The sequence below is a fragment of the Coccidioides immitis genome (assembly GCF_000149335.2).
Source record: "Coccidioides immitis RS genomic scaffold supercont3.1, whole genome shotgun sequence".
Classification (NCBI taxonomy): Eukaryota; Fungi; Ascomycota; class Eurotiomycetes; order Onygenales; family Onygenaceae; genus Coccidioides; species Coccidioides immitis.
In genome coordinates this window covers 2,211,808-2,232,555 of record NW_004504310.1, presented here as the reverse complement: position 1 = coordinate 2,232,555, position 20,748 = coordinate 2,211,808, and the positions used below count along the sequence as shown (strand labels likewise).

The following is a 20,748-nucleotide window of genomic DNA, read 5'->3' as shown; positions in this document are numbered from 1 at the left end:
AATAGTAATTCGAACGTCTTCCTCTACTACTGTGCCGCAGATGAAGCCAGCTATGTTTGCCTTGTTTGCAGTACTTAATTAGTTAACTAGTTACGCGGATTATTACTTTCCCCGATCGCCCGTTGAAATGGATCTTTATCTATCCATCTGTGGTAGCACGTTGGCGGTTCTGCAGTATATTATCGGCACTTCCTCAGGGGCGAGTAAATAAACTCTCTGATATCGTTCTCTTTTGCAATTCTCGCCCAGTATGGCGCAAAGAGCTACAGCTACCCCTCCTCAGAATGGCCCTAACCCGATTGTATTTTTTGACCTATCCCTAGGAGGTAAGCCATTCCGAACGAGTTTCCCCGTCGGGAGGTGCTATTAGTCCGAATACGGAGTCCCGAACATTTGGTCCAAATGCGTGAAAATGAGTGGTCAGAAGAACTGTTGAAATGGCCATATTTTATACCCCAATTATGCTAATCAATGCATCTTTGAGTGTTGCCCCTTAACCACAGGTGAACCCCTGGGGCGTGTCAAAATGGAACTGTTCGCAAATGTCACCCCACGAACGGCGGAAAATTTCCGCCAGTTTTGCACGGGCGAAAGCAAAGACGCCCGCGGAAGACCTCAGGGCTACAAAGGGAGCAAATTCCACCGCGTGGTGGGTATTTTCAGATTATGCTCTTCTGATGATTTTCGGTGGCTGCGGTCGAACGCTGATCGACTGAAATAGATTAAAGACTTTATGATTCAAGGCGGAGACTTTTTGAACGGCGACGGGACGGGCAGAATATGCATTTACGGCACTGCTACGTTTCCAGATGAAAATTTCAATTTAACCCATGATAGGCCGGGATTACTTAGCATGGCGGTATGCTTCTTCTTCTTCCCTCTCATCCCTATAAACTTGGAACTTCTGACATTGGTGCTGTCATCCGGAAGAACTCTGGGCCAAATACGAATGGCTGCCAATTTTTTATCACTACAGTTGCAACTCCGTTCTTGAATAACAAGCACGTTGTGTTTGGTCGGGTTATTGAGGGAATGGAGATTGTGAAAATGGTAGAAAACACTAGAACGACACGAGACAAGCCAAATCAGGATGTTGTCATTGCGCAGTGTGGGGAAATGTGAACCAGATCTTCATGAACGCAAGATCATTTCGAAAATTCAAGAGAAGCACGCCCTTACGAGAGGCCATCCGGTAACTGGTTTAGCATTATCTGAAATGTATTTGGCCCTAATCGGCCAAAATGGTCCGCGACAGAGTCCTGTTGCTGTATGGACGGCTCGGTATTACAAGGTTTTCTATGTAATTAGAACATGAAAGCAGAATACAAGCGTAGATTGAGAGACTTGATGTAATTTATAGGAAGATTCTCTTCCAGTTATTTGACCAAAAAAATCCCTTACTCTATTGATCCTCCAACAACGCACTCGCAGAGGAAACCACCCAAAACAACACCATCCAGATTAGCTAAAAAGGGAATTTATATCCGATGCTGACTCGGAAACGGAAGACTGAATGAAGGCGTAAAACTAAGGCCAACCTTTAAAAGAACATAAATCACAGTTGAAACTGTTCCAGGTACTTAGTAGCAGCTTCGATTGCTTCGTCGACCCTATCAACCTCTGTGCCATTGCCGATAGATGTGGGCGCTTTGCCACCAGCCTTTCCACCGACGATGCCAGAGACAACGCCGGACCAATTGCTCGCGGAAGCACCTTGGGCACTTAAGGACTAAATACATAGTTAGTCAGATAGTTATAATCACACGCATAGATGGGAACCTGTCGCTATGTTAATCTTACCGATGAAACGTAGCATCCATGAGCAACGCGTCCCTGCTCGGCATCCGCGGCAAAGACATAGATCGATTTGTCCTTCAGCTTTGACTTGGCATGGTTGATAGACTCGCTGATAGCCTTCGCGTTGGCAGAGGTGGGCAAGCGGACAATGAGGTGGGAGCTATCTTTATTCTCAGGTTTTTCAAAGTGTGAATTGATAGCGTCCAGCGCTGCTTTAATCTCTTGCTTTTGCAGAGCCTTTTGTGCTTCGAGGACTTGCTTGTGGATCCGGGCGAACTGTTCACGGAACCTGGCTTTCTCGACCGCCGAAATGGAGAGTTGATTCAAATCAGCCTGGATAAGTTTGGCTTCTTGTTCCTTTTTGGGTCCAATTTCCATCTTCTCGAATCTATTAAGGCGATCACCAAATTCCTTTGCGATGCGTTGCACTTCATGGGCATCTTCACCCGTAACTGCGATGATTCTCCGAATACCTTTAGCGATACCACCTTCCTCGAGGATTACGAGGTCCTTGATGTCACCAGTTTTTTGAACATGCGTCCCACCGCAGAATTCAATACTGACTCCTTTCCATCGGGGATCTTTAACGTCCTTGAGAATTTCCTCCAGTTCCACTCCAACGGACACAACACGAACAGGATCCGGATAAGTTTCACCGAAGACGGCACGTACTCCAGTAATCTCACGAGCGACAGAGAGAGGAACGTCTTTGGAATATACCGCACAATTTTGCCGAATGTATTCCGTGCACTTCTCTTCAATTTTTTCAAGATCGCTGTCAGATACGCCAGATTTGTGAGAGAAGTCAAAGCGCAGCTTTTCCGCGGCAACAAGGGAACCTTTCTGGTCAATTCCATTTCCAAGAACCTCCCGAAGCGCAAAGTTAAGAATGTGAGTGCCAGTGTGGTTGTTGCGGATAGGCCACCGCCTGAGCTCATCGTATTCGGAAATAACGGAGTCGCCCACAGACAAATCGCCGTACTTAATGAAACCTGTGTGAAAGACATAACCACCGTACATTTGAACGTTTCTGACATCCAACTCTGCCTTTCCGTCAATGATAATCTTCCCAGTATCATACTCTTGACCACCTTGCTCGGCATAGAAGTTGGTCTTATCAAGTATTATACCAATTTGATCACCTTCTGGGATGCCGCTCGTGGAATCGACAAACTCCTTGTCATGGTAGATGGCAACAATCTGCGATAATATGTTTCCTCTGCCGAATTTTGCGTCGTCATTTGTTTTTGGAACCTTATCCTTTTCAAGTTTACTGAGATCGTGCACAGAGAGTTTCAGTAAATCAGACGCCGCTTTAGCCTGGCCCTTGCTGGCCTCCTTGGCTTTCAATCTCGCCTCTTCAAATTCAACGTTATCAATGCTGAGTCCTCGTTCTTCGGCCATCAACTGAGTGAGATCCACGGGGAACCCAAAGGTGTCATAAAGTCGCCACACATCCGCTCCGTGTAGTTTATTAGAGCCGGAATCTTTGGCCTGTTGGGCATAAATTTCGAACTGACGTTCTCCACGGTCGAGCGTTTTGGCAAAAGATATTTCTTCTTCGTCCAAAATTTCCATCACATCAGTCTGCTTCTTCTTGATTTCTGGGAACATGCCGCCCATCTGATCCACCAGGGTTGGGACAATCTTGGAGAAGAAATTTCCGATTTCGACTTTCAAATATTTTCTGGCGTAACGAGCGCCTCGTCGCAACACACGCCGAACAACATAGCCACGACCTTCGTTATTCGGGGGAGCTCCGTCCGAAATCGCAAAAGTCAGGGTCCTGACATGATCAGCGACTACTCGGTAAGCCGTATCAATCCCATCGACGTCCTCTTCGCCAAATTTCCCAGAGTATGGGCGAACTCCAGTAATTTCGCGAATAGCATCGAAAAGCGGCGTGAAAACATCTGTATCGTAGTTTGAATACTTCTTTTGTAGGACAGACACTAATCGCTCGTATCCCATACCAGTATCAACGTGCTTATTGGGAAGAGGGCGAAGGATCGATTCAGACTCGCGGTTATATTGTATGAAAACGTTATTCCAAATTTCCAGAACATTAGGATCATCCATGTTGACGAGATGGGCAGCGTTACGACCACCAATTCTGTCGTAATGGACTTCGCTGCACGGTCCGCATGGTCCCTGGTCTCCCATCTCCCAGAAGTTATCCTTCATATTTCCGGACAAGATGTGATCCTCTTTCACGCCGACCGATAGCCACAAATCTTTCGTTTCCAAGTCGGGTTCGATACCGGCATCCTTGTTACCTTCAAAATACGTCACGTATAGACGGTCTGGCTCCAGGCCATAAACCTTGGTGAGAAGCTCCCATGAGTATTCGATGGCTTCTTTCTTGAAGTAGTCGCCAAAACTCCAGTTGCCCAACATCTCGAAGAAAGTCTAACCAAAAGAAATATCAGTATAACGAACAGGTCTCAGCATGAAAGGTGGTGTAGAGGGGTCGCCTACGTGGTGATAGCTGTCTTTCCCAACATCATCAAGGTCCTAAGGGTGTCAGCCAAACGTCTTGACATTGGTGTGTTTGATGTGATAATAACATACATTGTGCTTTCCGCCAGCGCGTATACACTATTTCCATGAGTTAGCATTAGTGTCAACACAACATCGGGCGCGGATGATGGACCTTCTGAGAGTTATGTGCACGTTTCAACTGCGCGAAATCCGAATTTGGATCAACCGTGCCTAGGAATATGGATTTATATTGATTCATTCCCGCATTCGCAAAGAGCAAGGTAGGATCCGATAGTGGAACGACCGATGACGACGGCACTGGACGTAGGAACAAAAGTTAGCAGGCATTTGGAAAAGGTGACTGAGCGGGAGCGGGGAAAGCGGGCGGGACTCACCAAACGTATGGCCATTTTTCTTGAAGAAATCGAGAAATGTATCACGAACTTTGATGGCAGGCCATTCTACTTCATTTTGCGATGGAGTGGAGGTAGAGGACGCCATTTTGAGCAGCGTGAAGGGGTATGGGCGGAGAGGGACGAATTTGTTGCGAGAAGAGAGAGGGATGGCGATGGCGGCGGCGGCGGGGTGGAAAGTCGTCGATGGCGAGAAGAACTTTCGAGTCGAACCGGCGGCGCGCCGATTCGCCAACACACCCAAAGAACTCCTCCCACTCAACATTCAAACCGACATAGAAAGCAATGAATTTGGTGTGGTGCTATTCTTGCACTTTGCATCCGATCAGAACAAGGGAGAAAGAGACCCTGGAGAGGATTAAAAATTTTTGATTGGGAGGCGATCCGTTAGCGAATTGATGGCGCACGGATGGCGGCTGTGGGGAGAGCTGAGCTTCATGGGCAGAAACGTCGAGCTGACGATGAGCTTGAAGGAGAACAACCGCTGACCAAGAGGTTTGGGCGCCTTCGCATTGGTACGTATTTCCTCTGCTCTGCGGGGTTATTCGTAGAAGATTCGCAAAGCCGACTCATTCGCCTCTTCTAGGACGAGTCCTTGGAGCTCCAGACGCCGCCGGGCATGTCGCCACCCCGGCCGCACATGCCGCTGCTCTTCCCACGGCCCGACGTGCGTGCAAGTTCAACGAAGATGGGATGCAAATCGATGATACGAAAACAAGAGTGTACATTAATGATCTAGAAAGCGAAATAGCGGAGATAGAGGCCGAGGAAAAGGACCACGCTATCGAATTCCTCCCCGAGATCGAGAAGAAACTCATGGCGATCCCGAAGTCGGTTCTCAATCCCAAACCTGACAATGAGCTTGTACTTTATCGCATACCTCGTTCGCTAAGCATACCTGAAGAGGAAGATAGCGTCCGGTCGGTGATCGCAGATGCGAGAGGGCGGGCAAGGGAGAAGAGTCTCGCAGATGCGAAAGAAGCCGAAGAGGAGGAAGAGACGAATTCATCGGGCCTCGACGATACATGCATACATGCCACACCGTGGAGGAACATCCATACCAACGAGCCTGATGATACACTATATGATGCCATGGAGATCGACTGACAGTTGGATCGTTTCCATGACCAGCGTCAGATAAACTTTTCCACTATATGCCGAAAGTCGGCGTTCATTTACTGATCTATGATGCAGCTATAGTTTACATAGATATGACAGCGTTTCAATAGACATCTTTTTGCAAACCCCTGATTAGATCCTCTCAAGTTGGTGTAGCACGAGGAGCTTTCATTCTCGATAATGCCACAATTGTGCTGTACATACAGCCACTCAGCTCCCCGGTCCGAGATAAGTCATTTCTGGCAGCAGTCGATGGTGTAGTTATGACTTCTTGCTGGGCAACGGAGTCGGCATAGCGTAGATGGGTTGGCCGACATGAAAAAAAGCCCAGATGGCCGGTTAAAGTTCGTCCTGGGCGCGTCGAAATAAGCGCTCGTGCCTGCTCCAGACGTACCTCTCACTACTTAACTGACCCAAATGCGCCTATTGTAGGGGACTTGTTTCCACCCGCGCCCTGACTGAAGGGGTACTCAGGCACTTGAGCTCCGATATAAAGCCAGGAGCCTAGAACAAATAGTCGATGGCCTGTCCCGCCCTTTTGTCCATCGGGGATCATGGACAACCTGATATGATTTCTTCAAAATCACCTTAAAAGGCTTTCTTTCAGAGAAACTTTCCTCCGGAAAAGCGAGAGGAGATATTCGAAGAAGACTTGTTGAGCAATTCTCGGCGTTGCGCATGATTGATTCTGGTCGGGCCACGAATGTCCTTTTCCTTGTCAAACGGTCGTGCACTCGGATCGTCTTTCTCAATGTCAGACGCCTTTGTCTGGTGCTTTGAGTAGAGCGATTTGCTTCGAACTTTTTCCTGTATATTTGTCAATATGCCTGACACAAGGAAAAGAGCCCCTGAAACCAAACGGGAGGAACAAGCATACATTATATTCTTTCACCTGCTCTGAAATCTTCCTCGATGGATCTTCGGCTTGCAGTTTGGATTCGCCAGAGGGCGCGGGAGCCTGTATCCCCATCACCTCGTTCTCCAAGCGCTTTCTCTTCTCCTCAGCCGTCTCCGTCCACGTCGACGCGACCGCCTTGCCAGTCGGGGCGTTGGCGGCTCTTCCAGTATTAAATTTCCGACTGCGCAATTTTGTAGGGTCAACCCTGGACGAGAAATCCAGCTGGTCCGGCGGGCGCAGCATCCAGTCGTCACGCTTGGTCGGCTCCGAGGCTGGAGGTGCCGATGGGCCTACTGAGTCACTTTCATCCGACATGTCATTCTCTCCTTGCACCACAGAATCCCCTTTGGCCGGCGGTAGAGTAGGCCCATAGCCAACATCGTCATCATCGCTGCTGCTGCTGCTGCTGTTGTTTTCGTCCTCCGAATCAGCTTGAGGCACCATATGCGCCGGCGGCATAATCGGGCCTATGACACGAGGCTTCTTACTTTGGGCATCTGTGGCGCCGCTCGAGGGTTCGACATATGCATTGAGCTTCCGCTTTCCGCGAGGAGACGACGGATTCGAAGCTGAGTCGGCCATTTTGTCCGGTTCACGTACACCCATCTGTGGTCTTTCACCGTCGCAAATTCGCCTGAAGCTGTCTGTAACTGGCTGATGGCTTAGTCATCGTTCTTATCTTATCATGAAGGTGGCAAATGCGGGTGGCGGACTTTTGCAAAGCCAATTTTCTCCGCTCAAGATCGTAAGTGACATTTTTGCAGTGGGCAACGGTCAAAAAGAGCTATATATTCCAACTAACTATTCCGTACTCCGTACAGCTGGTATAACTATCCTGCACGACATGGAACTTCTACCCTTGCCATAGTCTCCTAAGAGGATAGAAGATTTAGCGGGTCTAGCTTCAATGATTATCTGGGCTCCAAAAAGCCAGGTTGTTGCACCATATTTATTTCATCATCACATCCACAGAGTAGTTAACTACTGGCCTTTGCAAATCAGATAGTCGTGTAACTACGGTCGACGCCCGGAAACAAACCTTTGATTGCGGCCAGTCAGGAGCGCTAACTAGTGCGAAGCACTCCCAGTCATCGACTTTGCCAGGGTTCTCATTATCGATCGTATCCCTTATCGCCTATTCCATATGCAGAGAATCAGTTCAGGGAGAGTTGACTCAAATGGCGGCGGGGAGCCGGAAAGAGCGTGTTCGAATTGGGGTTGCTTGCCTCGACGGCCTTGAAAGCGCTTGAATTACGCGGTTGAATGTGCAACGAACGTTCGCGATCCGGGGAGCATATGTAATTACCTTGTCGCTCCATGGCTCTCCGTTGGCAACTCTCAGTACGATGACGAGTCCGTTCCATTGCCGGAGAGCATCCCACTTCCAGGCATCTACACAGCTGCATCCACAGATCCATGCATAACTATGTTTCCGGCAGTGGGTTTCTCGGCGAACGAAAGAGAGACAAAAGGAATTAAAGGGTCGACGTTGCAGCCGAATAACACCACTAGCCCTGAACAGGAAACTCGGAGGAGGGACTGTCTGGGGGTCAGCGGCGATCATCCGGAACAACGAGAAAAAGCCTTCCACGAGGGCCACCGCAAGGAGCTACTGAGCTGCTGGCCAGCGAGGGATGCATCAGTACGAAATATCCGACCCAAAATCAAGCACAGAGCCCGAGAGAGGTACAGATCCAGCCCGTGCCGCCCCGACTGCAGTGACAGCTTGATGAGCATCCACTGCAGAGTTATCCCGGGACACCTCAAGGGTGCACATGATTTTCTGCGTCACCGGGCCTTTTAATAAATTTTAAAGATGAAGCTCCTTCGAAAGTGTTTGAGCTTATTGGATTTAAAGCTCTTCATTCCGTGGAATCCTTCCGTGGATTGGTCTTAGAACCTGGGTCGCATTTTGGAAGAGTTGGAGGCAAGACGTGGGATGACGAACCTAATTTTAAGCACACATTCTTGCCAGGGACTGTACGACCAGGGAAACGCCGGCAATCCAGCTCGGGCAGGAAGGGATATTCCCCGCATTGCGAGCGCGCCCTAATATATGGCGGAGCGATGACCGCCCTGGACTGATGCCCACGCTTACAGACTTCTGCTACCTTTCGTCTAAAGGGGGGGATTTTCCCGTTCAAAAGAAGCCACAAGCCTTCGAATATGCGTGATTTAAAATTATCTCTTCTTTTTCTCTTCCTGTCGGCCCTCTACGTTGCGGAAGCCCGGAGGCTTGTCGGGATAAATGGAGCGGCAGCCAAGTTTGCAGGGCCTGAAGCCTTCATCGGGCATGCGATTGCGGGCCGGGAGATAGCAAACGGCAAGCCCCGTCATAGGTTTTTGAACCAGAATACTCAGCGTACGATCTAGCACGCTACGATTTTCCTTTTTGACTTGGAGCGTTCCCTCACTTCGTCCAGGTTTTGCTGTCGACGGGACAGGAATCCCTGAAGTCACATTTGACGTCGGCGAATCCTATGCAGGGCTTCTCCCAATTACCAAAGACCCAGACGAGAACCAAAAGCTCTACTTTTGGTTCTTTCCCACAGACAATGCCCAGGGACAAGAGGAGATTACCATCTGGCTGAACGGCGGCCCTGGATGCAGTTCCCTTGAAGGATTCCTTCAGGAGAATGGCCCATTCCACTGGCAGTACGGAACATTCCGCCCAGTTAGAAATCCATGGAGCTGGCACAACTTGACGAATATGATTTGGGTCGAACAGTGAGCAACATTATCAAATTTGACTGTCTATGACAGCTTAAGCTCTGACCTAATCTGGCTTAGACCCGTTGGCACCGGCTTCTCTGAAGGCGAACCCACCGTTACGTCTGAGGAGGATGTTGCGGAGCAATTCCTTGGATTCTTCCGCAACTTCATTGACCTCTTCGATCTTCATGGGAAGAAAATCTACATTGCTGGCGAGAGTTATGCAGGATTGTACGTCCCATATATCGCTGACGCAATGCACGCAAAGAATGATACGAGATATTACAACATCCAGGATATTCTCATTTTTGACCCGACGATCAACGAACATGCTATTCTTCGACAAGGTAACGGAGACCCTCTGTTCTTTCTCCTGGCACTTTTTATTAGCTTACGCTTAAGTCAGTGCCTGCCGTGCCATTCGTTGAACATTGGTCCCATCTCTTCCCTCTCAATGACACCACCGTCAAGAGGATTCACGATATCGCCGATTCTTGTGGTTACACCGATTACATGAATGAGTGGCTTACTTACCCACCCAAGGGGAAGATGCCTCAATTCCCCGAGTCTATCACTGAGAACAAAACCTGCGACGTCTGGGAGGCCATTTACGACGCTGTGTCTCTCGTGAACCCATGCTTCAACATCTACCACGCCACAGATACCTGCCCACTGCTGTACGACGTGCTAGGATTTCCAGGAAGCTTCGAGTACACCCCGGAGGGCGCAACCATCTACTTTAACCGCACCGACGTCCAGCGCGCGATCAACGCACCCTCCAAACCCTGGAGTGAATGCTCACCCCGTGAAGTCTTTGTCGGTGGACAAGACAATTCCCAACCAAGTTCCTTTACCGTCATCCCTTCCGTCATCGAAAAGTCGCGCAATGGCCGGACAATCATCGCTCACGGGGACTTGGACTACATTCTCATCACCAACGGGACCTTGCTCAGTATTCAAAATATGACCTGGAACGGTGACCAAGGTTTCTCCAGCCCACCCTCAGAACCGTTGGTCGTTCCGTACTCTCAAGTCGGGAACTTGGCCGCGATGGGTGGCGCGGGTATCCTGGGGAAAACGAGAACGGAACGAGGTTTGACGTATGTGGAGATGCACTTGACCGGGCATATGGGTCCGCAGTACAGCCCTGCTGCATCCTATAGAGTTATGGAATACTTGCTAGGGCGCATCGATAGCTTATCACAGGCTTGAAGCCGTATTATGGGGTAGTAGAAGCGTATTTCGAGATGCATGTGTCTACAAATAGCATATGCATTTTGGAAACACGCGATATATATCGGAACCAGAATTGTTAAAAGGACTGACGCTTTTATATTAATTCCCACCTGCCATATGTACGACATCTAATGGATATCAGTCAAACACCTTAAATTATTATGGCTAAAGGCCGGCATTAATGCATAACCCGTGCCTTTACAGGCAAATAGTGGAGAGAAACTACCATTCAAAAAGGGCAGAGTAACGATGAGTTCATATTACGATCCTCTAAGAATATGATAATACCAAGCGATTTTCACCTCTGCGTACCGTTGCTGACCCTTTCACGTCTGACGCAAGGGTGTACAAAATCAATACGCGAAATCCTGGTGAGACCTATACTCTGGGCGATGATACGCACCCCAGACTGGCGGTGCCGTATAATGTGATGTCATGGGGTGAAGTCCAGGATAAAATGACGGGCTGGCCGGGCGGTATCTGTAAGTGGCCTTCGGGCCGCGATTTGAAAGACCATATGGATGGGTTTCATACACTACATCACCCATAAAAGGCACTCCTGAGCTTTCTAGATAATGGGTATCATGTGTCCACGGCTCGTTAGGGGCTACGCGAGATCTCGTCATTGGCGGAATCGGCATTGTTCCTAGGGAGTCGAAACATCAATATAATTTGATGATGCGAAATCAAATCAGAGCCTTAATTACCTCGAGTGACACGGATTGAATTGTCTCTTGGATGTCGAGGATATGGCCGTCCAGAAAACACTCGCCGTCCGCGACGCCGATTATAAGAGCGAGATCTATACCTGTGACAATCTTGTTAAGCGCTCGAACCGATGTAAGGGCGAGGGGAACCATGGCAGAATAGATTTCCATGATTCCCGTCGTGTTCAATTTCATACCCTGAATCAGACCCCTCATCGTCTGTAAACTGGACCTGCTGTCCTCTGTCACGTCTAGGCGGCTCCCTATCACGACGACATCGGTCTCCACTAACAGAAGAACGCCGTCGACGTTCTCGGCCTCTATAATGCCCGTGATCCACCCTAGCGGGAATTTGGGGTTCACCTTGCCTAAGGACCATCTGTCAGTTAGCAGAACGGGATCGCTTTCAGAGTCCCAACACGCACCGATCTCGCGGCGGGTAGAATTGCGACGGATATAAGTCGACATCGGCCGGTGAGGACTCATTTGCTACGCGCGCTGGAGGCGATTGATATGAATAGACATGACTATTGCCGTAATTCATACGCCGTGGGGGTGTCTCAGTGTATAAAGCATGATGAATATGGCGTTCTTTAGTACTGGGGCGAATATCAAAGCAACACTTGGGAATATCACAAGGCTTCTTAGGATCGTGGCAAGAATGTGCATTATGCGGGCAGTTCATATCCCGATGGACATCGGATGATACAGGGCACGTTTCGCTCTTTCCGTGGCGCAATATCTCCTGATCGTGATAATGAAGGCATCCACTGTTCTTGTCGGCGCTGCAACCATTCTTATTCCTTCGGTTGCGTTTACCCCGCCACTTTCGCTTGCGGGCAATACTTTCGCTAGAACTCTCATCACTGGATGTCTGCAAGTCCCGACACTTGTGACAAACGCCAATAGCCAGGGCTTGTCCAGATGGGATTGGATGGCGATGATGGTACGCTGGCGATCTGTATCGTCCACAAACACCGCATCGATGCCTTGTTTCGAACTGTTGGTTGACAAACATGCCTTGGTTCCTGCCTGCAGGATTCAAAGGGGCAGAGATCTCCGGCCGTGCGGGCCCCGGCAGTGGATACGGCGGGGGAACAATATCATATCTAGGCCTTGGCTCCGTTTGATGGTCCATGCTGGGAAACAGGGGCCTATCAGTTGGAAAAGGGAAAGGGGTCTCTGCTTGTACGGGATTGTACGCCATGGATTTTGGATTAATCAATGTATTGAAAACTGAGCGACCGGCAGGTTTAATTTTGATTGGTTTGCGAACAAATGCAGGACGGCCAGAAGGCAGTTTTTGCACATACATAGCACCAGGCTCTAAGCTAGACACGGAAGTAAAGGGTGAGATGCTATAATGCCATGGAGAATAGATCAGTGGCCATTCCCGGAAAACTCGGTGTGGTCTCTAACCTAGTCAACATCACTGCATGCGTTCATCCCCACTCACGTCGAATGGAAATCAATATCTAGGATCTGCTAAAAATTGACACCATTAAAAAAATCCAAGAGAAAGTAGAGTGCCCAGATTGAATGTATCAACAGGCGAGCTTTGAAAAGGATTTCCAGCTTCATACTGGGTACCCTCTGGTTTACAAGGTGGGAGCAACCAAATACCCAGGAAGGTTCCATCAGTGGGGTAGCCATTTCTGCTGCTCTTCAGTTTCTTCAATCTCCTGTTGGAGGAGAAAAATGGCACTGAAAAGCCCACGCTCGTGCGAAGAACAAGATAATCGAGAATTCAACCGCTCTCCGGCCCTGGGACAGATACCGTTCAGAAGGCAGCGAAGTTGAAGGATGTCCCCGCGATCGTCAGGGAGAAGCTGAGCGGACGTCGCAATTGAGTTTCGGGTAATTGTTGATCCGTCCCGAGCCCCTCACCGCCGCCAGCCCAGCCACCGCACTGCCGGGTCAGTGTCTGTTTTGGACAACTACTACATACGAAGTACTCCGTACTCTAGTTCTTTTACAATCTCTGTGAATTCAACTCGGTTAATATGCACTCCCATGATTCCCATCTACTCTGCTCCGCGACGCTCTACCAGTCAACTCCGCTTGCCTCATCCTGCTTCCAGTCATGACTGCTTTGCTTGCCCTGATACCTAGTGGCATTCCACGCCGAATTCCCTCCTAAACTGTTCCTCTGCCTATCTGAGCATGAGCTGCTGCGATCCCTCGGATTATTTCCATTTTGAAATCTATCTCCCTCGTTTCTTGCGCCAGAGCCGTTGCTCTGGGTATGTATGCTCCGGAATGGATCTCCACCCTTATGGGGATTGCCGTTTTTCCTAGTATGGCGGCTTTGAAATGGATCTCCGCCTCTTGAAGACAATCCGCTGCCACCCCGATTGGTACCTTGACTGTGCTTGCTTTGGAATGGATCTCCAGACCTAGCTTTGTCAACCGTATTGCTGTTGCCGTTTCCATTTGCGTGACGGCTTTGAAACGGATCTCCGCTACCAGTTGAGGAACCGCTGACGACCCTACCGCTCTGGGAGGAATCTCCGGTATTTGAGGCGCCCCCTGCGGTATTCCTGTTGCAACCAGAATGACGACTTTGAAACGGATCCCCATTACCGTGTCCCCTCGTTTGGTCGGAGTCCTCCATATTCCTCGTGGCGTTTCCGGAGCTTGTAAGGTGGCTACTGCTCTTTCCGCTATTGATGCTGTTCTTGGTGCTCCCTGAACGTACGGAAGGCTTTCGACTATGGCCTCGGCTGTCCGTGCTAGTTTTTTCATCCCGTGATTGGAATCTCATGACCGGCTCGCAACGATATCCATATGACGGATGACGCCACATGAAAATACCTTGTAATGGAAGTGGAACACCATTGCTGTTAGTGCCGTCAGTGCTGAAGTTGTTCAAATCGGGTAAATTAGCTGGATGCGATGATACGCTGGGCCCCGGAGCTCCAAGTATCGGAGGTGGTGGAGGCATAAAATTGCTATCCAAAGGCCAATATCCCCGGAAGTTTTGGCCCCCTAGGTTTCCGACGTTGGTACCATACTGTACGAACTCTGCACTTGACTGTTCTGGTTGACCGGGAGCAACCGGGTTTAAAGTGGGCTGATTACTTATGAGTCCCTGTTTCGAAGTTAACCCGTTATATCCCCCTATTCTTCAGATCTTGTCTGCCATACCTGTGCTTGAAGAAGCTGGGTAACAATGTCAGATTTAGGCAACATTTCTAATTTCTTTCGTTCCACCTCTGGATCGCGTTCGACTTTCACATTGAACTTTTGTTCAATAGTTTCTGGATACCATAATTAGCTTTGCGTTGATGGATGGCGGCTTGAATTTCAACTCACCTTGCATCCGATACTTAAACACAAATTTGGCATACGGTTCGTCCATCGTATCCAAATACTCGGGGACCCGCAGTTTGTGCTTGTAATCCTGCGCTCGCCCTAGCTGTACCTGGTGTGACAACGATTCGGCTTGGGCAATTGCTTCTGGGACGGTATATAGCGGTGGCTCGTCATCTTGCTGGTTATAGTACACTTGGGATGCGCAAAGGGACTGCCGATTCGGTGCCACGAAACGATAAGGCTGTATTGGTATCCAGGGGCCTTGCTGAGCCGCTTGCTGGGACGCTTGCTGTGGAACAGGCTGAGGATCCACTTGGTCATTATTTGAAGCAGCCTGGATTTCAGGAGGATTCCTGCTGTTATTATTTTTATCTTCCCAGCTTCCTCCTGGGTGCCACTCGTGATTCGCGCCGCTCTCGTGTCCACCATTCCCATTGTCGTTGCTATCGCTGTTCCCCCAATTATTATGGTCTTGGGCTTGTCCATTGTATTGGTTGTCGTTGTCCCAATTAACTTGCTGGTGAGATTCATTGTTCGGATTCTCGACATTTCCAGAGTCCCACCGGCTTTCATTCGTACTACCGTTGTTATCGCCACCCCAACTTTTCTGGGTTTCGTTGTTATTCCAATCTGGCTGTTCATGGGTGTTTCTGTTGCCAGCATTGGCCCAGTCGTCTCCCATGTCATTATTGGATCGGTTATCGCTATTGTTGTTGCAATCCTGCGGGCCCAAGCTACTCTTGTCCCAGTTCCCCGATCCGTTGTTACCAGGCCCTTCATTTCTCGATCCATTCGAGCCATTGTCCCATCCCGGTTCACCAGTCGTGCGGTTTCGACCATCCTGATCATCTCTTTGACCTCCATTATGTATTCCATGATTGGGCCAGCTGGACTGATTGCCATTTGACCTGTCCGAGCTATGGTCCTGCACTCCAGTTGGAGGGGATTCTCCTGGGACATGGTTACAATTGCCGCTGCAATTACGGCTCTCCTCCCAAGTGCGAACATTAGGCGCTCGAGTTCGAGGCCCTCTGCAATAATGTGGGACTTTTTGACCGTCTGAGATCATGTAACAACCGTTATTAGCGACGTCAAGTTGGTTATCGCAGGATTTGCAGGTCGAATGCTCGTTACCCCATGACGGTGGGTTCACATTCAATACGATTGACGGCACACCCTGGGAAGTCGATTGTATGGTAGTCCCGTATGCAACTTTTTCTTCTCGGTTCGTTCCATTGCGTGAATGTGTATCGTGTTCATTTCGTGGATTGCCAGGGTGACTGCAATTATACGTCTGGTCGTGCCTAACATCCCGTTCTTCATACTTTTCACCCTCGTCACATTCAGGGCAGTAGTTGTGGGTGGTCAGCACCCTTCCCCGGTACCTGGAAAGTTCCCTGGGTACTTCGGGGCCGGTTTCTAGCATCAAATTGCATTCTTCACAGGATCTATGATCGCGTGCATCCTGAGCATTTGGACGGGTGGGTTGGCTCCAACGACTACACTTGGAGCAATGACAATTGGTTCCTATTAACTCGGAATTTAGCGAAAGATTGCGGTCGTGTTTTCCGTGGTTTTGTCGGTGGCGGCATCGAGGCCACCCTGAAGGCTTGGCTCGCAGTTCTCTGGGATTGTAAGGGTGATAATCCGAAGAATGACTTCTTGATCTACTGCGTTGTGAGCGAGAATGTCGTCTGACCGGGTGTCGGCCATAACGATCATGGTAACTATGGGGGCGATCTTGCTGGCCTGATGAGTATCGTGCGGTCCTAGATATATGCCTGGCGCAAAATGAAGAGTTATCGCCAGATTCTGATGGCTCTGGATCATATGATGCCTGTTTCCCACGAATATCCGAGCTGCTGTGCGAGGGCAGAGGTGTGAAATTTTCTGCGTTCCGTGGGCGATGGTGCGCGGAGTCACAACCTGGACAGTAGTCTTCATCCCGCTCGTGGGTCCGTCTTGATCGCTGACTTGCATGTCTATGATGATGACGTTGGTGTTGATACCGATGAGATGGATAATATCCATCGTTCGCGCCATCAAAAAGCATGCTAAAGTCTCCCAGTGCACATTCTAGCTGGGGCTTGACTCCAGGAGCTGGCTCCGGTTCTGGATTCTTATTATACTTTGCTTTGGCGATTTCAAACTCCTCATCGCTCAACGCAGCGTCGATATCTGGATTTAGGTTAGCCGCTGATGCTTTGGCCTATTAGCCGGCTACCTTACCGTTGGGATCAAGACTCGGTGCCATGGCTGAATCTGGTGTTCGGGAGCCATCAGACAGCCCATCGGCACCGCCATTTCTTGGTACGCAGCGGAGGACAATCACCATTATTTCTCCAAGGTGATCGAAATGACTCTTAGGGCCAATATCTGGCATTCCTGGCACTTCTGGAACTATCATGGCGAACCCCGCAATGTCAACACCCTTACTCGTCAAAAATGCACCCGTCAAGTTTTGTACTTACTTATCTGCAGCGGTTCAAATCTCCATGGTCTCCCAATCCACTTTCCATCACCTCGCATCTCTTCTTTTTGTCTCACGCGAAAATTCACTCCTTTACGCGCTCCTTTCCCTCTATCTCCTTTGGCTTTTTCTCTGGGTTTGCCTTCCGTAGCAATCAGGTCATCTCTGTTCCTGTTACACTGATAAACACCATCCATGAAAACGAACATGGCCAGACCCGGGGCGATGTAGCCGTTGGACTTGAGACTGACGGAGAATGGTGACGACGTTGAGGGGATGGCAATATAGCTTTCCACGGTGCCATCGCCGTAAGCTATCCCATATTCCTTGAAGGGAATATCAGTTGGAGCCCATTCGACATGGCAGGTTAGCTGTTTAAGGGTTGGCATTGTTGCTAGTGTATCAAAGGTTCAATGGTTTGGGAGTGGGATTGGGACAAGTGAAACCATGCTTTCTTTAAAAAAAAGCAAAAGGTTGAGGATGGTATGGGTTGGTGGAGTGAATGGCTGACAAAGTGAAAAGCCAAGTAGAAGAATATCGATGTTGATGATCACTGTGTGAAGAGGCTGTTGTTGGCGAGCAATCCAGTTCACTCAGCAACGGACGGAACTACCCCATTCGCTATTCTCCCACACCAACCGATGGGAGTCAGTAGTTCTCCGAATTTCATTATCAAGCTCCCCAGGCTGGCTTCTACATTGGTAAGGATATGAACCTGTTATAGCGACACGTTTACAAATAATACTTCTCTTTTGTGTGACCCCAATGTCTAAGAAAGGCCCGTGGGTTCATCATAAGGAAGAAGTCCCAATATCAGATTCAGAACTCCACCTATGTCTAGGGATGAATGGCGAGTATTCAAAACCAAAAATTAGCATGACTATGTCTAAACACAGAGCACGAAAATTGGGAGCCAAGACATGGACAATACACAATATAAAAACCGTGGTGTCATCTTTAGATACCCAGCTGGGAATGCAACCCCTGAGACAGGATCTCTATAACCAAACATTTGAACCAATCTGACCAAAGTTATACACCAAGCACCGCGCTGAAGATCTCACTGGCCACAATCCTGAAACAAATTCCGTACAGAAAGGACCTGGATAGTAGATCGTATTCCAAATACACCAAACACACCGACGTGGTAACGCCAGGAATTCGCCGGGCTCGGACCGTTAATGCGTCAACATAAACGTTTCGTTTAATTACGGGCCATTGGAGTCCCGTCTTGGTGTAAGCTCCAGGAAGCTTGCTCCGACATGCATTGTAAGGTTACTTAGACTTCCACTCCAAGCGGGGATGGATGACGCTACAGACGATATGATCGACTCATCGTCGCTATCCCAATTATTTAACATTGAGTCCACAGGGCTGTCAACTCTCTCTAGCTGGTGGTTCTCGAAGAATGTAAGGAAATGGTGGTGGTATTCGTCATAAATTTCGTTGTAGGCATCGGCAAGCTGGAGAGGATACTGGAAGCTCAGCCATTCATCAAGCCTATACGGTAGCGGGTTTGTTTCGTCGGTTTGGAATCCGTGGCGAGGTGGTATGAAGGTTGAGTCCGGTTCCGGATCTCGATACAAGACGCACCGTAAAAAAGAAGCATCGTTCTCATCGTCGCTTTCACTCGCGGGAGATTCTATTGGTGGTGTGCTTCTCCAAGAGGGGGAGGTATCTTGATCCAACATTTTCAGGTCCGCTAAATAATTGTGAGTAGCTTCGTGGACGCTACTTTTCCTCGAAGGTGGCAATCTGGGCGGCACTGATGGATGGTGACGCTGGTCATAACCACCAAGGGGGACTGAATATTCATCCGGGGGTCTAGGCGGCTCAACCGAATGCAACATCCTATTCATAGGGGCGAGGGCGAGATAAGTCGGCTCACTCATACTGATCAAGTTGAAAAGACCCAAATAATGTTAGAACACTGGTAACAGGAGGGGATCGGTTTCACAAATAATGTTAGAACACTGGTAACAGGAGGGGATCGGTTTCACTCAAAGGGAGTACAGTATCGCCCAGCTTTAGGAAGCAGATGGGATGGAGTCTTCTGTGAGGCACTTGAGGTAGACTGGGCTAGGGTGTTAGAGGAACAGGTCAGATAACAAATCTGGGCCTGAAATAAGGTATTAGTAGAGCTTGAAATTTGCAATCTAGCAGACAGAAGTGCAGAAAATGTTGAAAATATTCGTTGGCAAACTAAACTGAGAGACCGTGAGGTATCTTGGAATTCGCTACTCTCCACAGGCCACAAACGTCACAAACGGGTAGACAAAGCCTCCAATTTGTATGCACACCAGTCATCAGACAAGGGAGATGCAATTTAACCAGAGGCCAAAAAGTGTGTCAGACCATTTACACCCAGTTTCTGCAGCCTTGTGCGGCCTTGACCAGACCAAAGTATTGTGATCACAAATGAAACAAACGAGTAAACCATATTGAAAACAAGTGTGTCTGAGCAAAAAGCTAACCTCGCTGGAAAAGAGCAAAAGTGACAGGGATAGAAGGGAGCATAGCTTGAGGGCAGGCTGCGATAGCACCAGCATCGGAGCTGCCCGTCAGAGCGCAAAAGAAAGAAAAAAAAAAAAAAAAAAAAAAAAAAAAAAAAAATGAGGACACATTGTCTGGCGGCCAATGGAGTCCAAGTGGACGCAACTAGATTTCTTGGTATTACCCAACACGTCATAAAAGCCGGAGCAGGAGGAGGTACATCCTGTGCAAGCTCTGTTCGCATGTTGCATGATTGAAATCGGCAGCTGAAGCCGCTCACATCCGTTTGATGCGCAGACAAGGGAGGGAGGAATGTACTCGGCAAGATGGCTTACACTGTTTGGGCAGTGTAGAGCTTCGAGTCCCGGGAGCAGTTGACATCTAGAGATCAATCGTTCATCTTGGCTGCCAGGTCATGAAGGTGATATGAATTTGCAGGCTTGGAGGGAGGCCAATCCTGTACTGGCCGCCCACAGGATGATAGATAGCATCTGTCTGGAAGAAAAAAGAAAAAAGGGTATTAATGGTAAAAAATGAGAGGGGATCGAGCAACGACAGAGTATGGAGTTCAGGCCTCTCCTAATTCCATCGATGATTGATACGGTAAACAGAGCTCTCTGCTAATCGGCCAGTCCCATGGTCCGCAGGGATGATGTCATTCAAAGTACTCAACTGCTCCGTATTTTGCTTCAAAATTTAATAGTGCACTGGACAGGACCAGACCACGCCGCAGAATAACTAATCAACCACTCCCATATCATAGACTAACTACTGCCGGTCCATGACACAGATCGATTGCATACTCAAGCAATTGGTGCTTGTGGCACAAGCTTGCCACTGCTGAGGCTACCGTTTAGGACTCTAGGAAGGCATAAGAATGGCTTGCTCTTCTCTGGTTGCCTCACTGGCTTTCCTCCAAACACATGATTCCTCTCATTCGTCAATCCCTAGCTCCGGGGACTGTTGGCGATTGCCGCCTCACTCTTTTGGGGGGGGTAAGGATACCTACCTGCCTTGCGAGGTGGTCTGTGCTTGTCGCTGACTGTTATGTGGATAGACAATGGAATGAGCATTAAGCCTTCCAAAATACCTCTACAAGGCACCAGT

At 49.0% G+C, this 20,748-nt stretch overlaps 11 protein-coding genes across 11 annotated transcripts; 4 read left to right on the top strand and 7 right to left on the bottom strand.

Moving 5' to 3' along the window:
* Positions 1-171: 171 nt before the first annotated feature.
* CIMG_02280 (peptidyl-prolyl cis-trans isomerase H) lies at positions 172-1,360 on the top strand. The gene is made up of 4 exons (XM_001248508.2): positions 172-326; positions 504-649; positions 722-859; positions 931-1,360. Exons 1-4 carry the CDS (start codon positions 251-253, stop codon positions 1,120-1,122), a joined length of 552 nt encoding a protein of 183 aa, XP_001248509.1. The 5' UTR covers positions 172-250; the 3' UTR covers positions 1,123-1,360.
* CIMG_02281 (alanine-tRNA ligase) lies at positions 1,330-5,218 on the bottom strand. The gene is made up of 6 exons (XM_001248509.2): positions 4,674-5,218; positions 4,451-4,596; positions 4,369-4,395; positions 4,276-4,311; positions 1,801-4,206; positions 1,330-1,729 (listed from the first exon to the last, which is right to left on the bottom strand). The coding sequence occupies exons 1-6, from the start codon at positions 4,954-4,956 to the stop codon at positions 1,556-1,558; spliced, it is 3,072 nt and encodes a 1,023-aa protein (XP_001248510.1). The 5' UTR covers positions 4,957-5,218; the 3' UTR covers positions 1,330-1,555.
* On the top strand, positions 4,981-6,626 carry CIMG_02282 (uncharacterized protein). Its single transcript, XM_001248510.2, has 2 exons — positions 4,981-5,206; positions 5,278-6,626. Exons 1-2 carry the CDS (start codon positions 5,101-5,103, stop codon positions 5,796-5,798), a joined length of 627 nt encoding a protein of 208 aa, XP_001248511.1. The 5' UTR covers positions 4,981-5,100; the 3' UTR covers positions 5,799-6,626.
* On the bottom strand, positions 6,334-7,295 carry CIMG_12705 (uncharacterized protein). The gene is made up of 2 exons (XM_001248511.2): positions 6,688-7,295; positions 6,334-6,617 (listed from the first exon to the last, which is right to left on the bottom strand). The coding sequence occupies exons 1-2, from the start codon at positions 7,288-7,290 to the stop codon at positions 6,414-6,416; spliced, it is 807 nt and encodes a 268-aa protein (XP_001248512.1). The 5' UTR covers positions 7,291-7,295; the 3' UTR covers positions 6,334-6,413.
* A 362-nt stretch (positions 7,296-7,657) lies between these two features.
* Positions 7,658-8,445, bottom strand: CIMG_12704 (uncharacterized protein; the record flags this gene model as incomplete). Its single annotated transcript, XM_004445629.1, has 3 exons — positions 7,658-7,843; positions 8,015-8,100; positions 8,322-8,445. 3 exons carry the CDS (start codon positions 8,443-8,445, stop codon positions 7,658-7,660), a joined length of 396 nt encoding a protein of 131 aa, XP_004445686.1.
* Positions 8,446-8,874: 429 nt separating this feature from the next.
* CIMG_02284 (carboxypeptidase cpdS) lies at positions 8,875-10,812 on the top strand (the record flags this gene model as incomplete). The annotated part of the gene is made up of 4 exons (XM_001248512.2): positions 8,875-9,070; positions 9,132-9,435; positions 9,499-9,767; positions 9,827-10,812. The coding sequence occupies 4 exons, from the start codon at positions 8,875-8,877 to the stop codon at positions 10,630-10,632; spliced, it is 1,575 nt and encodes a 524-aa protein (XP_001248513.2). The 3' UTR covers positions 10,633-10,812.
* Positions 10,813-10,894: 82 nt separating this feature from the next.
* Positions 10,895-12,501, bottom strand: CIMG_02285 (uncharacterized protein; the record flags this gene model as incomplete). Its single annotated transcript, XM_001248513.2, has 4 exons — positions 10,895-11,302; positions 11,364-11,464; positions 11,561-11,731; positions 11,789-12,501. 4 exons carry the CDS (start codon positions 12,499-12,501, stop codon positions 11,010-11,012), a joined length of 1,278 nt encoding a protein of 425 aa, XP_001248514.2. The 3' UTR covers positions 10,895-11,009.
* An 831-nt stretch (positions 12,502-13,332) lies between these two features.
* On the bottom strand, positions 13,333-14,575 carry CIMG_12703 (uncharacterized protein). Its single transcript, XM_004445628.1, has one exon. The coding sequence runs from the start codon at positions 14,305-14,307 to the stop codon at positions 13,408-13,410; it is 900 nt and encodes a 299-aa protein (XP_004445685.1). The 5' UTR covers positions 14,308-14,575; the 3' UTR covers positions 13,333-13,407.
* A 407-nt stretch (positions 14,576-14,982) lies between these two features.
* Positions 14,983-16,320, top strand: CIMG_12702 (uncharacterized protein). The gene is made up of 2 exons (XM_004445627.1): positions 14,983-16,159; positions 16,225-16,320. The coding sequence occupies exon 1, from the start codon at positions 15,145-15,147 to the stop codon at positions 15,583-15,585; it is 441 nt and encodes a 146-aa protein (XP_004445684.1). The 5' UTR covers positions 14,983-15,144; the 3' UTR covers positions 15,586-16,159; positions 16,225-16,320.
* Positions 16,221-17,979, bottom strand: CIMG_12701 (uncharacterized protein; the record flags this gene model as incomplete). Its single annotated transcript, XM_004445626.1, has 4 exons — positions 17,150-17,979; positions 16,908-17,078; positions 16,752-16,856; positions 16,221-16,660 (listed from the first exon to the last, which is right to left on the bottom strand). The coding sequence occupies exons 1-4, from the start codon at positions 17,535-17,537 to the stop codon at positions 16,221-16,223; spliced, it is 1,104 nt and encodes a 367-aa protein (XP_004445683.1). The 5' UTR covers positions 17,538-17,979.
* A 377-nt stretch (positions 17,980-18,356) lies between these two features.
* CIMG_10907 (uncharacterized protein) lies at positions 18,357-19,040 on the bottom strand (the record flags this gene model as incomplete). The annotated part of the gene is made up of 1 exon (XM_012358942.1): positions 18,357-19,040. One exon carries the CDS (start codon positions 19,038-19,040, stop codon positions 18,357-18,359), a length of 684 nt encoding a protein of 227 aa, XP_012214365.1.
* Between the last annotated feature and the right edge of the window lie 1,708 nt (positions 19,041-20,748).